Source organism: Cebus imitator, unplaced genomic scaffold (assembly GCF_001604975.1).
Source record: "Cebus imitator isolate Cc_AM_T3 unplaced genomic scaffold, Cebus_imitator-1.0 Scaffold155, whole genome shotgun sequence".
Classification (NCBI taxonomy): domain Eukaryota; kingdom Metazoa; phylum Chordata; class Mammalia; order Primates; family Cebidae; genus Cebus; species Cebus imitator.
Window position 1 is genome coordinate 420,626 of NW_016107470.1, and position 16,824 is coordinate 437,449.

Consider the following 16,824-nt stretch of genomic DNA (forward strand, 5'->3'; position numbering starts at 1 on the left):
TTTTTTTGAGATGGAGTCTAGCTCTGCTGCCCAGGCTGGAGTGCAATGGTGCAATCTCGGCTCACTGCAACCTCTGCCCTCCAGGTTCAAGCGATTCGCCTGCCTCAGCCTCCCGAGTAGCTGGGATTGCAGGTGCCCGCCACCATGCCTGGCTAATTTTTTGTATCTTTAGTAGAGACAGGGTTTCACTATGTTGGCCAGGCTGGTCTCAAATGCCTGACCTCATGATCCGCCAACCTCAGCCTCCCAAAGTGCTGGGATTACAGGCGTGAGCCACCGTGCCTTGCCCAGTAATTTTTGAAACCAGCAAAAGTATAGAAATCAAAGAAAAAAAGGCTTTTTGGATTTTAGGTGCTCCCTCTAATGTAGACACTATTCAAGATCACAGCCAAATGCAAGCCTAACGTTGCTTTTATTTCATCTCCACTTCTCCATTGCTTCTGCCTCCACCAACCAGTGAACCCAGCTAGGAACAGGATGCCTCATGAATCTTCCTGCTGAATTCCATGTAAAGAACAGTGGAGAAAATGACACTCAACACTGGTAAACCGACAGCAGGACTTTTAGGTAGGACACCAAAGCGTTGTGGACTCAAATGAATATAAAATAAGGAGACTGATACGGAGTTGTGAACTGTGGAATCAGTGACACTAATGGACACAGCACCTGCCTACTCCTGCTTCCTACCTGCCTTGCTCATCATGATTCTAGGAAAATTCTTCACATTCTTTGGTTTACATATGAGCAGAATTGGTGAATATGTAATTATGTACAGTAAGCAACTCTCCCCAAAACGAGAAGATTTCCATCTGTAGCTACATTAAGGGATGCATCTCTTGGTCCTCCACCCCACCACACCTTCCAAAAAAAATGCCAGATGTCTAAGGTCAGGACTTACTAATGGAAGGAGGCAGAAACTGACAGGCTAGAATAAAATCCTCTGTGAAAAATGACAACGGTGATCTCGTAGGACACTTCAATACTTTTCAGTGTTTCTTGGTTTTGCATTTCAAAGGCAAAAAATCAAATATGTGTCCTACTTTCGTAAATCACTTCACCTGTTTTGCAACGGAAACGGTAGCCCCATGTCTCAATCTAGAAAGTGAGTGAATTGTGCCCTCTAGTGGCTGAACGTTATACTGGAATGGTAGCTCTGTTGTCATAACCTTAGGCAATTGGTTCCCTCCTGAATTTTTTCATTCTTACAAATAGGAGGATTGCTGAGTTTGGGAGCAAGGCATTAGGAATGTGGGCACTGTGTTCCTGCTTTATTATTAAGACCAAGTTGCAACTGGCATCAGAAATTCACTGTCTTTGTCTCCATTCCTTGGCTAATTCAAATGACTAGATTTTGGGGGGCTGCCACTGCCCTTCCTAAGTGAATGGTTTGCTTATAAAAGCTTGTGTTCCATACGCAACTGTTTGCTAAGCCTACTAAAACCAAGGATTGGGCTTCCGGATCACCTTATACTTAGGAAATAGTTTTCTGTTTTTGTTTTTTGAGGCAGAGTCTCACTCTGTCACCCAGGCTGGAGGGCAGTGGCATGATTATGGCTCACTGCAGCCTTGACCTCCCTGGCTCAACCGATCCTCCTGCCTCAGCCTCGCAAGTAACTGGGACTGCAGGTGTGCACTCCCACCCCTGCTAATTTTTTGTTGTTGTGGAGACAGGGTCTTGCTATGTTGCCCAGGCTGGTCTTGAAACTCCTGGGCTCAATGGATCTTCCCGCCTCAGCCTCCCAAAGTGCTGGGATTGCAGGTGTGCGCTGCCGCACCCGGTATGGAGCACTGGCTGACTCCATACAGCAGAGAAACCCATTAAGGGTTGGTGGAAGCTTCCCTTCCATGAGAAGGAGGGGGACGCTTTGATTTTGAACAAGAAAGAGTGTTAGACCACCAGCGCCCCATCCCAGACCTCCTGAATCGGAGTCTCCGGGGGGGGATGGACACTTACTCTGACGCACAATCACCCTTCCTTCCCCCCGAACTGAGAAGATCCACTCTGAATATAGAGCTAACGGGGCTTAAACTGGGAATCCATTTCCTTGGATGAAATAAAGTCTCTTTCAGCGATACTGCCCATGTCCTGCCCTGCTTCCTAACCACTTCATTTGGAGTTATTTCTGGTTCATTTCTTTCCTTAGAAGTTCTGTTCACTAAATCATAACTCGTACACATTCCTTCCGGTCAGCTCCTGCATGCCATTCTTTTTCCCCTGCAGGAGAGAAGGCGGGTAGTATTCCTTTTTTCTTTCTTTCTTTCTTTCTTTTTTTTTTTTTTGAGACGGATTCTTTCTCTATTGCCCAGGCTAGAGTGCAGTGGCACGACCTTGGCTCACTGCAACCTCCACCTCCTGGGTTCAAGCAGTTTTCCTGCCTCAGCCTCCCAAGTAGCTGGGGTTACAGGTGCATGCCACCAAGCCCGGCTAATTGTTTTGTATTTTTAGTAGAGATGAGGATTCACCATGTTGGCCAGGCTTGTTTCTAACTCCTGACCGCAAGTGATCCACCCGCCCCGGCCTCCCAAAGTGCTGGGATTACAGGCGTGAGCCACTGCGCCCGGCCAAAGGTGGGTAATATTCCTTAAGACTCCACTGTGATGTGGGAGCACATCCCTGGTAGGCCACATCAGACTCCTGGTCTGAGAACATTCAGCTGAGTAGGAGGAGTCCTGAAAACAGCTAATTAACCATCAGAGAAATCATGTTCCAACTGATATGCTTGTTCTCGGCAAGCACAGTCCTCCACCACAGCCAGTCTGATAATTGGATAAACAAGACCTCAGAGGCTCTCGGGGGCTGAAACGAGAGATGAAAACGTACTTTATGTGGCTCTCTTTACTGTAATCACCAGTTAAAGGGACGGCAAGGAGCTTAACAAGCTCATTACAACCTTAGCGCCTGTGATCTCCGCACACACTCCCATGGCGGCCGCAGGATAGGACGTCCTTGAAGGCCTTGCTGGGCCTTGGCCTCAGCCCATGCTGTTTTCATCTCCACCAGAAAGCAGCTGGTGTCTCTAGTACCAGCTGTTGGGCCACATGGAAAATAAGCCAGGAGTTGGTACAAATGTGTTCCTAGGCAAACAACTAGCATTTTCTTAATCTGGACACAGAGCAAGGAATGCCAAGCTTGGATTTGGATAATCTTTTTCCTCAGCTCAGTTTTTCCAGCCGTTCTGTTCTGCTTTCAGAATTGCTGGCCTTCCACTTGTGATTTCTCAGAGCCTCCTGCCTGGCTCTGGTCTCCTTAGAAGTTCTATTCACTAAATCACAAGTTGCAGACATTCCTTCTGGTCAGCTCCTGCATGCACACTAGGCCATTCTTCCCCCACCCCTGCCCAGGAGAGAAGGTGGGTCTTATTCCTGAAGACTTCACTGTGACATGGGAGCATATCTCCATTAGGCCAGATCAGACTGGTCTGAGAACATTCAGCTGAATAGGAAGAGTCCCGAAAACAGCTAATTATTCATCAGATAAATCATGTTCCAACTGATACATGACCTGGCTCTAGCTCCATGCCTCTAACCCACAGAGATTGAGCATGGCACTGCAGAGAGCCCAAGCCCCTGGTTTGGGAGCCCCTGGTCGTTGCTGGGATGAGAACTGCTGGCTCTAGAAGTTGATCTCTCTTGTCAGAGCAAGTGTTTATTTGATGAACGCCAGACCCTCACTGACCCATGGGGAGACTCCCAGGAGCCCTACCCAGTTCCACCAGAACCCATCTACAGCTGTTCATTAAAGTAATCTGAATAAGATAGAGGCACGGGTCAGCACTCATGCATTACTACAATTACTTTTGCACCAACCTAATACAACAGAATGCAACTTGAGGGATGCCCCACACAGGACACCAGAAGGGGCAGGGCAGAGAAAAGAGGCAGTGAAGAGATGGGAGGAAGGTGAGGCTGGGGGGCTGGAAGGCAATGCCAGCTAATCCCAAGCCAACTTGACCTGAGGCTCTGTGGCAGCTGCTCCTTTAAGAGAGGTAAAGATAACTGGAGTTCAACTCAGGCAATGTTCAACTGAAACCCTCATCAATACAAAAGTCCTAAAACGTGTGACTCTGGCTGCCACTGGCACTTGAGGCCAGGTGACATCTGTCATTAGAACCAGGTAATAGTTCCCTCCACCCAAGGGGGCGCTGCAGTTTATGTTAAGGGCACACTAATTTGAAATCCCAAATCCTGGCTGTCAGCGTAAGCGTTTATTGTGTGGCCTGATAGATGTATTGCCCACAGTTCCAGGTAGATCAACTTTTTATAAGTCAAGTCATATTTCAAAATCATCAGGTGAATACTCTGTAAACAAAGAAATATTCCTGAATTTAACTGCTCCATAAATCTTCATTTACATTTATTCGATTTCCTTAAGGGATACAGCTATGACCAGGATTATTGATTGGTATGGTAATAGCAACATCAACACTGAAAGTTACCTGACGGACTCTTGGGATGAGAAGAAATCTGGATTTTTCAACTAAGAAACAGGTACTGCTGTCCCTACCAAAATGATAATATCTTTTTTTTTTTTGAGATGGAGTTTTTTGCTCTCTTGCCCAGGCTGGAGTGCAATGGCGTGATCTTGGGAACCTCTGCCTCCTGGGTTCAAGCAATTCTCCTGCCTCAGCCTCCTGAGTAGCTGGGAATTACAGGCATGCGCCACCACACCCGGCGAATTTTTTTGTATTTTTAGTAGAGATGAGAGTTTACCATGTTGGCCACACTGGCCTTGAACTCTTGACCTCCCTCAGGTGATTCACTTGCCTTGGCCTCCAAAAGTGCTAGGATTACAGGCATGAGCTACCGCACCCAGCCCAAAATGATAACACTCAAAGTGACAAGACTAATCCATACCTGTTACCAATACCACAGTGAATGAGTTTAGAGATCTTTGCTTGAAAAGGGGGGGCCCGTATAAAAAAGCCACAAAGTTCCAGGTTTTTTGAGGTATGGGGAGGTAGCAAGGAACAGAAAGAGAGGAAAATGGACAGAAATGAAAAGGTGAGGTCACCCAGGGCAAACTTAGTCAGCTTGCCAATTTTACCTGGGGTTCAGACCTCTCTTTCCATTTCCAATTTGTGGATGTGGGGAGGTGCAGGAAGGGGGACGCTCTTCTGGCACTGGGTAACCGTCAAGCCCAATCTAATCAAAATCACTCTAAAGCACTCGAGGACTGGAGAAGAAAAGTAAAAATTGAACACAAGAGATGTAGATAAGATGCTTCCTAAATTCTGTGAAGTTTTCATGGAGTAAGATTCTGAACCAACTTCATTCTCTCCCTCTCTTTCCTTAAATAGACTATAACCTATGGTGGCCTGGGAGCCAGGCGGAGGGGCCACAACGAAACTGGAGAGGCGTCTCTCTGTCATTCCCCAGAGTAAAGAGCTGGTTTCTGACAGGGTGGGCGTGGCATTTCTAACGGGTGTCCTTGGCACTTCTACAGTGCCCAGTACGGCTCAAGAATATTCACTCTGTATTTGCGGGTCTGCCTCTGGCAGATGTGTGTTGACAAGCACTCCTTCCAGACCCTATAGAATAGGCAGGTGCCACCATATGTGACTCAGAAACCAAGGCAGCCCAACCTGTCAGGCCTTCAGTGTCCAGCTCCCTCCTCTCCAATATGGTCGACACATACAGCTACTTGACTTTAAATTAAAATTAATTAATTAAGTTTTCAGTTCCTCCATTGCACTGGCCACATTTCAAATGTTGAACAGCCACATGTGATTAGTGGCTATTGCACTGGTGGCACACACACAGAACATTTCTGTTATTGCTGTAAATACTATTGGAATGTGTACTACTATTACGTTATTGCTGTAAATTCTTTTGGAAAGAGCTAATCTTCAGCTGAAAACCTGCCTTTTTTACAACTAGCCCATGTTGGTCACATTGCTCTCTCTCTAGTACGTCCTTATTCACAGAGGAAAACCAAGATAATGGCTAGCAGGATTTTTGTTTGTTTGTTTGTTTGAGACGGAGTCTCGCTCTGTTGCCCAGGCTGGAGTGCAGTGGCGTGATCTTGGCTCACTACAACCTCTGCCTCTGGGTTCATGCCATTCTCCTGTCAGCCTCCTGAGTAGCTGGGATTACAGGCACACGCCACCATGCCCTGCTAATTTTTGTATTTTTTATAGAAACAGGATTTCAACCATGTTGATCAGGCTGGTCTTGAATACCTGACTTCGTGATCCACCTGCCTTGGCCTCCCAAAGTGCTGGGATTACAGGCGTGAAGCACCCGTGCCTGGCTAGGATTTTTTTTTTTCAATCTCTGGAAAGCATATGTCCACTATGATACTAAACTATAATTACACCTGAAGTAATACTTTCTGGTTAAAGAGAACTAAGTAAACTATGTTTAGAAAGAGATTTGGCCATCACAATAGAAACCTCACATTTCATTTCCCTAAAACTTAGGAAGTAGGAAGACAGGTTGAAGGAAGAGAAAGCATGATTCAAATACAACTCAGAATGTGAGTTCAGTGGTTTTTTAAGAACCTGTGCTTTTTTTCTTTTCCCTTCCCTTCCCTCTTGCCTTCCCTTTTCCCTTCCCTTTTCCCTTCCCTTTTCCCTTCCCTTCCCTTCCCTTTTCCCTTCCCTTTTCCCTTCCCTTCCCTTTTCCCTTCCTTTCCCTTCCTTTCCTCTTTCCTTTCCCCTTTCTGTTCCTTCCCCTTCCCTTTCCCTTTCTTTTTTTTTTTTTGAGATAGAGTCTGGTTCTGTGTCCCAGGCTGGAGTGCAGTGCTGCAATCTTGGCTCACTGTAACATCTGCCTCCTGGGTTCAAGCAATTCTCTTGCCCCAGCCTCCCAAGTAGCTGGGATTACAGACAAGTGCCACGATGCCGAGCCAATTTTTGTATATGTTGTAGAGACAGGGTTTTGCCATGTTGCCCAGGCTGGTCTCAAACTCCTGAGCTCAAGCAATCCTCCTGCCTCGGCCTCTCAAAGTGCTGAGACCACGAGCCAGAGTACATGAGCCACCGCGCCCAGCCTGAACCTGTGTTTCTTACCTGTACACAGTATGAGGGACATACACTTCTCGTATTGGAAATTCCAAAATCTCTTTGTGTGGGCGTGTCCGGTTTTCAGGAAAGGGTCTCACAGGCAGCATTTCAGGAGTCAGACAGCAATTGATGATCTCTGGAGCTGTAGAAATCTCCAGTCTGAGCAAGCCTAAGAGAGAAAACAGGAATGTTCTAGTAAAGAAACTGTCATGTTATGAGGGAATCAAGAAAGACTTGCACAGTGTTGCTTTCATGAAAATAAGAACAAACTATAGTACGATAAAACAGTTGTGGAGCTAATTTCCTGCAGCTCGAGGAAAGCATGTCATGAGAACTTTTGAGATTTAACTCCCGTAAAATAAAATATAAAGCCAGAAGTTGTAAAATAAGTAGGAATGGATTAGAGGATTTCTAAAGTTCTTTCCTGAATTACCACACTATAATTGACATCGTTAAGTAACTTCCCTGCATTGCTAGCAGCGAAAGTGGGTAGTTTTAAAACTGGCTTCCCTGGACCTGAGGATGCTATGGAAGTACGTCCAGGGTCGCTGAGCTGAGGATAAGGAGGGTGACTTTGCCTTCTACCAAAGCATCTCACATTCACTTTTTAAATACTAAGTATAATATTTTATTTGACTAAAGAGGCTCCTCTGTTTAAACAATTTTCGGCCAGGCGTGGTGGGTGGCTCACACCTATAATCCCAGCACTTTGGGAGGTCAAGGTGGGTGGATCGCGAGGTCAGGGGTTCAAGGCCAGCCTGGCTAAGATGGAGAAACCCTGTCTCTACTAAAAATACAAAAATTTGCTGGACGGGGTGGCAGGTGCCTCTAATCCCAGCTACTTGGGAGGCTGAGGCAGGAGAATCTCTTGAAGCCAGTGGGAAGGAGGTCGCAGTGAGCCGAGATCACGCCACTGCACTCCAGCCTGGGCGACAGAGTGAGACTCCATCTAAAATAAAATAAAATAAAATAAAATAAAATAAAATAAAATAAAATAAAAAATTCTCATTATCTGAGAAACCAGATCTAAAGCACAGGGTTTGTTTATGAAATCAATCCTTTAAGAAAATTAAAAAACACTAACAGGTTTGCCAATTCATAGTCTTAACTCCTAACACAAAATCTCAAATTTCACTTGGCAAAGATGATTTTATAAATTCTAGCATTAGACAAAGAATATGTCTAATGATAAGCAGTTTTGGCACAGCTAAAGAGGATAAGACAGGTCATTCACACCTGGAATTGACTTGACTCGTCTCTGTAAGGATGAAGATCTTTTGTAGTCAGCTAAAAACTTGAATAAGTCTTCATCACTAAGGCGATCTCCTTCCTGCCAACAGAAAAGTCAGAGTTAGCGTAGATGCACCTTTGATGCTTGGGTTGGGGACCAGTGATTTCTGGGAAGATTTTTACCTTTAAGTTTTTTTCTCATAAGTCTTTTATAGAAATTAGGATTATAGGCAGCTCTGATATCATTTAGTTCCACCTCTTGTTAAATCCTCTTCACTGATGACTCACTGTGCCTCAGCCTCTCATGAGTCCTTCTGGGGATGGGGCTTCTGCTGCATTCTAAGGAAGCCTGTCTGACCATTAGAAATCCAGGCCAAAAGCTTCTCCCTCTATAACTCCCACCCTCTGATGCCAGTTTTACCAGCTGGAACAATACAGAATAAGTTTACTTTCTTCTTCAAAGGTATGAAGGTGGAGAAAGCATCTTTCCTTCTCATTGTCTTCACATCTGTCTCAAACAAGAAGGTTAAGCAAAAACGCTACCCACCCTCACATATGCCCAAGATGGGTCAGGCACTCTGCCAAGGGACACACATGCATGATCTCCAATCCTTACAACAACCCAGTGAGGTAAGTAGGTAGATACGTCTTATTCCCAGTGAGAACATCCAGGCTTAGCTAAGTGCCTTGTCCTCCAAGGTTGCATGACTGGGAAGGAATGTAGCCTGAATAGAAACCTTTTCAGACCCTTACTATTTCTATTGTGTGGCATGGTGCACAGACCCCCTTAGCATCCTTTTTGCATTTCAGTTTGTTAATGTAACCCTTTTAAATGTTCCATGAAGACTGTGTAGCTATGGAAAACTTTCCAAAACAGAGTCAGACCAAGTGAGTTTATTTTAAGTGTGGCAAAATATAACTAACATAAAATTATCCTAACTCTTTTTTTTTTTTCTTTTTTTTTTCTGAGGGCGAGTCTCACTCTGTCATGCAGGCTGGAGTGCAGTGGTGCAATCTCAGGTCACTACAACCTCCACCTCCCAGGTTCAAGCGATTCTCCAGCCTCAGCCTTCCAAGTAACTGGGATTAAGGTGTGTGCCACCACACTTGGCTAATTTTAATATTTTTAGTAGAGACGGGGTTTCACCATGTTGGCTAGGCTGGTCTTGAACTCCTGACCTAAAGTAATCCACCTGCCTCGGCCTCCCAAAGAGCTGGGATTACAGGTGTGAGCACCATGCCCGGCCCATCATACCTATTTCTAAGTGCACAATTCAGTAGTATTAAGTACATTTGCATTGTTGTGCAACCAACCTCCAGAATGCTTTTATCTTGCAAACAAAACATCTGAAACTATACCCTTTAACCAATGACTCCCCATCCCCTTTATCCTTAGACCTTGGCAACCATCATTCTACTTTCTGTCTCTATACATTTGACAAGTCTAATAAGTTTTGTATTTTTTTAATAGTCTTGATGTTTACTGAGCTAACAAAGAGTAGCATCTGGAATGGTTACCCTCTCTGAGCAAGCAGGGAGCCCTGGAAACGTGCACATCAAGCAGTAGTGAAAGTGGAAACCCTAAGATCCATAGGGAAGGAGAGGTCCCAGTCAGACTGTTGTCATAGCCGAATGAATGGATTGGCCAAGCTGGTTCAAATGGGAAAGTCTGTATCAGTAGGAACAAAACCTAATCCTTCTCTCAATGAAAATAGCTAACATTCATTAAGGACTTACTGTATTCCAGGCATTCTAAGATGAGCTTTACAGGTCCCATGTCACCTGATCTTCCCACTGGCCACATAGAGCTAAGCACTATTGTTCCCATTTTGCGGCTAATGAAACCGAGGCTGCGTGAATGCTGTGGGTTGAATGTCCCCTTCAAAACTCATGGCGAAGCTTGGTCCCCATGGTGGCAGTGTTGGGAGGTGGAGCCTTGAAGACGTGATTGAATCACGAGGACTCTGCCCTCACGAATGGATTGATCCATTCACGGATTAATGGATTAGCGGGTTGTCATGGGAGGGAGCTGGTGGGTTTATAAGAGGAAGAGAGACCTGAGCGAGCATGCTCAGCTCCTCACCATGCTCCACCCCAGGACCCTGCAGAGAGTCCCCACCAGCAAGAAAGCCCTCACCAAATGTGGGCCCTCAACTTTGGATTTTTCCGCCTTCATAACTGTGAGAAACAAATTCCTTTTCTTTATAAATTACCCAGTTTCAGGTACTCTATTATAAGCAACAGAAAATGACCTAAGACAGTGAGGTAAACTAATTTTCTGTCTTAATCACTGCATATACTCCTCCTGCGGGTTCCCGTGCCCACGCCAGCATGGGGAAAAACAGACACACACTGTAATGTGAAGAGATACCTGCTTGAAAAAGCTGTTAACGCTCAGGGTGGAGGTTTTGAAGTTGGATCCAGCCCCATTTTCCTCCAAGGAGAGGGCTCTTTCAGAAAGCCGTCTAGATTGGGCCAAAGTCCTCCGTTCACCTGCTGAGCTTCTCCCTTTAAGAAAAACAACTGTCAATCCAAAGTATGCCTTTCTGTTCAAACACACAGCAGTTATTAACTTTAAGATATATATGTTTCAAGTCACTGATCAGGAACACTGAATATGGCCCTCCTTGTTTTGAATGAAAATGTCCTTCCATTGGCCCCTACCTTTCTTAGTCCTGTTGGCATCGTTAATCCTCCTCCAGCCAGAGGAGAGAGGCCAGGAGCAGCCATGGGCCCCTCCCACATGAAGTTAGGGTAGACCAGATGCCACCCTGCAAGAGTCCAGAGCTATAGCCAGAACAGGGTCTCCTGATAAGCTTTATTTAGTCAGCACACTGTTTACTTTTCTTTTATTTTTATATTTGCATTCCACTGGGAGAGGCATGTACTCAAATGTCCCTGAAGGCATTTGGGATTGTGACCCAAACATGCTGGGGTCAGCCTGTGTACATTCTGAATTTCAGTGTTCCTCTGCTCTCATCATGTGGACCAGGCAGCAAGACTGAGTTTCTGCCTTGGCTGATCTGTCAAATGGGAATTAGAGCCCCAAACCACACTCAGACTTGGGCTGGGACCCTGATACTTTGCCCAGTTGTTTCTTATCCCCTTTGGGATTTGGGTGGAAATCTTGTTGCCTTTATGTTGTAAAAACTCAGGGGTTCTGTTGTTAATAACACACTTAAGTTCTGTTGTAAATAATCAAATTGCTTAGAACTCTAAGAGTTCCAACTCCTGTCTTTGAATATCTTCTTATTCTTAATTCTTACCATGACGCTGAATTAGAATTTCTTGCTACCTCTACGCACCTACACCTGCCATATCAACTCAGTATAATACATGACATCTTTGGATCTTCTGATTGCTCCTTAAGAATCAGTCTCTGCAGTCAGGTTATCCTTGGCCTAGAGATGACTGAGGCCTCAGCATGTCCCATACCTGAATTACCTAGTTGTGGTTCCCTCTAAGCTCTATAGATAACTCTTATCAATAAGTTACCTGGGTCTACATAGATGTTGGCATTAAAGAAAGCTGTGGCAGGAAGATCAGGATGTGGTAAAGTGAAGTTTGTTATTGATGAATCAGAAATAACCCGGGAGTTCCGACTGGTGATTATGCACCAGTAACTCCAAAATAGCAGCAGCAATCACAAAATGCCCTTTCTCCCACTTCCCTGCTCAAGGTAACATTTCAGAAGTGGCTTAAGTCTTAGCTTAAGGAATGCATGAAAAAATGTGAATGTAGACGTAGACTTAAATATTTGGCGGATACGAAAGCTTTTAGGGAAACAGAAACCCCACCGCAGGTGCTGTAGGTGGGTCAACTTGAAATCTTGAGACCCTTTTGAAAAATTCTACAACCAAGCAGTGTAGGAACAAATGATTCAGATCAAGGGTGAGATGATGAAAAAGAAATATGCTAAATAAACGAAAACAGTAACTAGACATTCTTTGGGTGCCTACTTTTTCATTGCACTTGGCAAAGTAAACTTTAAAGGACTGGAAATTTTGCTGAGAAACCTGAGTTTTGCTTTTTGAAGGCTTTGTAACAGAGGCTTTTTTTTTTTTTTTTTGGTTTAGGAGTCGACCAGGGTATCTCTGTTTAACACACTATAGATGGTTACTACATTTTCTTATTTTTAAAGTTTTACTTTTGAGAGGGTGTTAATTTTTTTTACCAAAAATTAACTTTTTAAAGTGTCAAACCATCTTGAAAATCTTACTATAAGAATATACTTAATCTTTACCAATGTTCATAATTTCTTTTGGAGATCACTGTCCAATCAAATATATGTCATCCAGTTATAAGAGTGTTTCATTCTGTTTATCTCCTTCTTCCCTCCCACTCCCTACACCTCACTGCGCCCCCAACGCCCACTAGTAAGCAGTGGACCTGAGCGGTGGCACACTGGGCAGCCCTCCCTTTCCCACTGCAGGTGAAAATCTTACCAACCACAGGGTCCACATCGGTTACCTCCCTCTCCAGGGTGGAGACATTGAGGAAGCTGGATAAGCTTATGGGTGCCCAGGCAAAGGGCATCCGGTATTTCCCCAAACGCTGGCAGAAAGATTCAGCTTGGAGTTTTAGTTTTTCAATCTTTTCTTTACTCTGCAGGAAAATGGAAAGAAACAAGCTGAAACACGCACCAGCACCAAGGCCACTGCCTCTGGCCTGAATGCGACAGCTATCTCTAAACTCCAAACTCCGCTGATTAAAAAGAGTCAATAACTATCTTCCCATTGAAAAATGAAAACAGTGAATAGGCAGAAAAATGACACACTCAGGCCAGAAGTTTAGCTGATAAGGAAATAAAGATTAAAAAACGAGTTTACAAGAAGGCTACATTTAATTAGTAAACGACACTTTTAGCTAAAAAAAAAAAAAAAAGGGGGGGGGGGGGGGCTCATTACACCAGATTATCAATTCTTTTGGTGGCTACCTATAGGACTTGGATTTGCATAAGAGAATCTTGAAATCAAAAGTTTCGTATATCATCTACCAAGCTCCCAAGTGAACCTGTTTCTCCAAAAGTTGCCTTGAAAAACTCCAAAAAATTCCAAAAAGTTTCCTAACAACTCCTTAGGAAGTTTACAACATTTCCAAGGTGTGCTTTCTGAGTTCAGAATAAAAGATAGATTTAAAAAATCAAACGCCTTGAGTTCAATAAATCTTACTTGACATTTATGAGCCTGTAGTGCAATACTGATTAGGTAAGCCTTATTCCAGTAAGGCCATTATTTATTTATTTATTTTTTGAGACGAAGTCTCACTCTGTTGCCCAGGCTGAAGTATAGCGGTGCAATCTTGGCTCATGGCAGCCTCTGCCTCCTGGGTTCAAGCAATTCTCCTGCCTTGGCCTCCCGAGTAGCTGGGATTACAGGTGCGTGCCACCGCTCCTGGCTAAGTTGTTGTATTTTTAGTAGAGACGGAGTTCGACTGTGTTACCCAGGATGGTCTTAATCTCCCGACCTTGTGAGCCACTTGTCTTGGCCTCCCAAAGTGCTGGGATTACAGGCATGAGCCATCGCACCCTGCTAAGGCCATGTTTTAAAAATCACACTGGGAATCTTTGCAAATTGCTGCTGAGAAAAGACATCCTTTTCATAGACTCAACACCTATGCTGTGTTAATGAATTTATAATGCATGGTAGTGACAGCCAATTCCCAATTATTTGCGTACCTGAAAGGGCAGTGGCCCATGCTGTTGAGGAAGGCCAAGAGAGCTCTGGGACTGTTCAGTTTCAGGGTCTCTGTGGACCTCCCAACCAGCTGAGTCACAGCCTCAGAACCAAGATAACAGGGGGTGGCCTTGCCCCAGACAAGTTATGCAGTCAGACCCTTGTGTATGTCAACATCAGAAAATTCAAGGATTTATTTCTTTAAAAAGTCATCATCAGGCTGGGCATGGTGGCAGACGTCTGTAATCCCAACACTTAGCAAGGCCGAGGCAGGAGAATCACTTGAGACCAGGAATTTGAGACCAGACTGAGCAACACAGTGAGACCCCATCTCTGCAAAAAATAAAAAAAACTAGCCAAGCATGGTGGCATGTGCCTGTAAGTACCAGCTACTCAAGAGGCTGAGGGGGAGGATCACTAGAGCCCAGGAGTTCAAGGTTGTAGTGAGCTGTGATTACACTACTGCACTCCAGCCTGGGAGATAAAGTAAACAAACAAACAAAAAACAAGAAAACGAACAAAAAGTCAACACCAGTGACCAGTTTCCTTTTCTTCTTTCATTTAATTACAATGTAGTAGTGTCTCATGTAGGGACCTACCCATTAACTGTTTTTTGTAACACTTCTGAAATATCTGCTCCTTCTAAGATGTCTCCATTTAGCAATACTCAAATTACCATACCTTTCCCCCATCACCTTCTTTGATAACCATGTAGGGCTCTGCACAGTCTCCAATCTCTCCCTGCTGTAGGACTTTTTCAATCTACCAATAAAAATAATATTAAAATAAGGCACACAAATTACATCCATATAAAGGGATCTATGCAACCATCAAAATTACTTTTGATGACATAGGAAGATATCTGTGACACACGGTTTTTGATTAAAAAGTTTACATAAAGAATACCATACAATTTTATTTAAAAAATCACAAAGACATATTAAAAGGGTGATATTAGATACACAGCAAAGGCAGCAAGTGTTAATAGTAGTGATCTTTGCATGGTGGGATTATGTGTGATTTTTATTTTCTTCCCATTGCTTATGTGTATTTTCTGTTTTAAACAATAAACATGTATTATGTATATAATAAAAAAGGCAATAAAAGTTATTTTATAAAACAAAACCCAGGAGACATATGTAGGAAGTGGAAAGCTCATTTTCTTTATTATTGCTTAGAATGTAAAAAAGAGATATGGTCTCTGTGAAAGTTGGGTTGGGGACTAAAACCTTCCAAAAAATGAATGACTGAACTGAATAAATTATCTGTAATTGCTGCCCTTGTATTTCCTATTAGGGCTAATCCTCTGGATTTAACAGACTTGGAAAGAAACTCAAAAGCATTGAGATGTTCAGCTTCTTGGTTTGCTAACTCTGGTAATAGAAATGAATGCTAGTAATAAGAATAAAGGAAGTATCTTCTGTCTTGCTTCAGGTAAAGTGACTGGCTGGTCAGTTGTAATAAATTTGGGCACCATGTTTAGGAGAAAGAAAAGGAGAAATTTGAAATTTCCTAACCCGCTGCTCAAAGGAAATTTGACTTAAGATGTTGAAGAGTAAAACCAGTGGATTTAGTCCCATTAGTTGAGATCCTTGAAGAAGGGATTTGGGTCAACATAGTCCAAAAGGGACACATCCTTAATAGGTGCTGTGAGTTAGGTACAAAGTATTTAACCAACATCACCCCATGATGAAGGGGAATTTATGGGGTTTCAAAGGAATTGGCATGGGGCTACTCAATAGATATCTGTTTCAGGGAGGACTCCAAGCAGAAAGTCTCTCTTCTTACAAAAGAAGTTCAAAAACCCCTCCCATTGCCAAATCATGAAGAGAAGGCAAATCCCACTGAGAGATGCACCACACTGAAAAAATAGGCACATAACACTTGAGCTAGAAACTGAGGGGTAATCAGCAATCTTTCACTCATTGTTGAGTACCTTCTATATGGTAGCAGCTGGGGAGATAAGGTGGCTATAAACACTGCCCCTATTCTCCTGAAGCTCATAGTCAGGAGCCTACAGAACAAATTGGAAGCTAATTTTTCTATGATGTGAATGGATTAAAAATGTGGTCTTTAGGATAAATTTTGAACAGAGGTCAAGAACTTCTTAGAAGCAAGGCAGAAAAATGCCACAGCTTCATGCACTAATAGTATGTATCATGGAACACACAGGAAGCAGGAGAAGTTAGATTTGACCAGACCGGCAGATACTACTCCCCTAGCTGCAGTGGGCAAGGGGAACTCCAGTATGAGAAGGAGCTGCAGGCTGACATGAGAACCTCCTGTTTGGTCCTTCCTGATGTATGCAAAAGTGTGTAATGAAATGCATATGACTCCTCACAACCATGGAAAGGAGGGCAAAGAAGCCTATCAGAATAACCAAAAACTTTTCTTCAGGGAAGAGGCTACTTTCTGCTGTATTCAGAAGGGGTAGGGTCAACACTTGGCATACCTATTTTTAAACAATTTTTGGAAAGTTTCCAATTCACTCCCATTTTCACTCTTCTTTCCTTGATTGTAAAACAATTTTTTTTTAATTTCGCAAAATCTTGAACTAAACCTTTAAGCTGAAATGATCCCTTAAAGCAATATTATATGCAACACCTGAACTAGGTGACGCTACCTAAAACACAGTAAAGATCCTGATGTTTGGCTTGGGAATATAAACAAAAAAGAAGCCCCTCTCATCAAATAATGTTTGCCTGGATGTGCTAAATAGTATAACACCATTTACTATGTAGTTAAAGAAAAAGAAGCAGGGCCAGGCGTGGTGGCTCACACCTGTAATCCCAGCACTTTGGGAGGCCGAGGAGGGTGGATCACGAGGTCAAGAGATCGAGACCATCCCGGTCAACATGGTGAAACCCCGTCTCTACTAAAAATACAAAAAATTAGCTGGACATGGTGGCGCGTGC

General features: G+C 43.7%; 1 protein-coding gene across 1 annotated transcript in view; it reads right to left on the bottom strand.

Annotated features, from left to right (window-relative positions):
- Nucleotides 1–16,824, bottom strand: part of DOCK8 (dedicator of cytokinesis 8) — a 246,736-nt gene that overhangs the window by 118,592 nt on the left and 111,320 nt on the right. The window contains exons 10-14 of the mRNA XM_017543412.2: nt 14,591–14,671; nt 12,680–12,839; nt 10,606–10,742; nt 8,241–8,334; nt 7,011–7,173 (exon numbers count right to left, since the gene is read on the bottom strand). Coding sequence (XP_017398901.1) covers nt 7,011–7,173; nt 8,241–8,334; nt 10,606–10,742; nt 12,680–12,839; nt 14,591–14,671 — 635 coding nt within the window. The remainder of the gene's footprint in view (nt 1–7,010; nt 7,174–8,240; nt 8,335–10,605; nt 10,743–12,679; nt 12,840–14,590; nt 14,672–16,824) is intronic.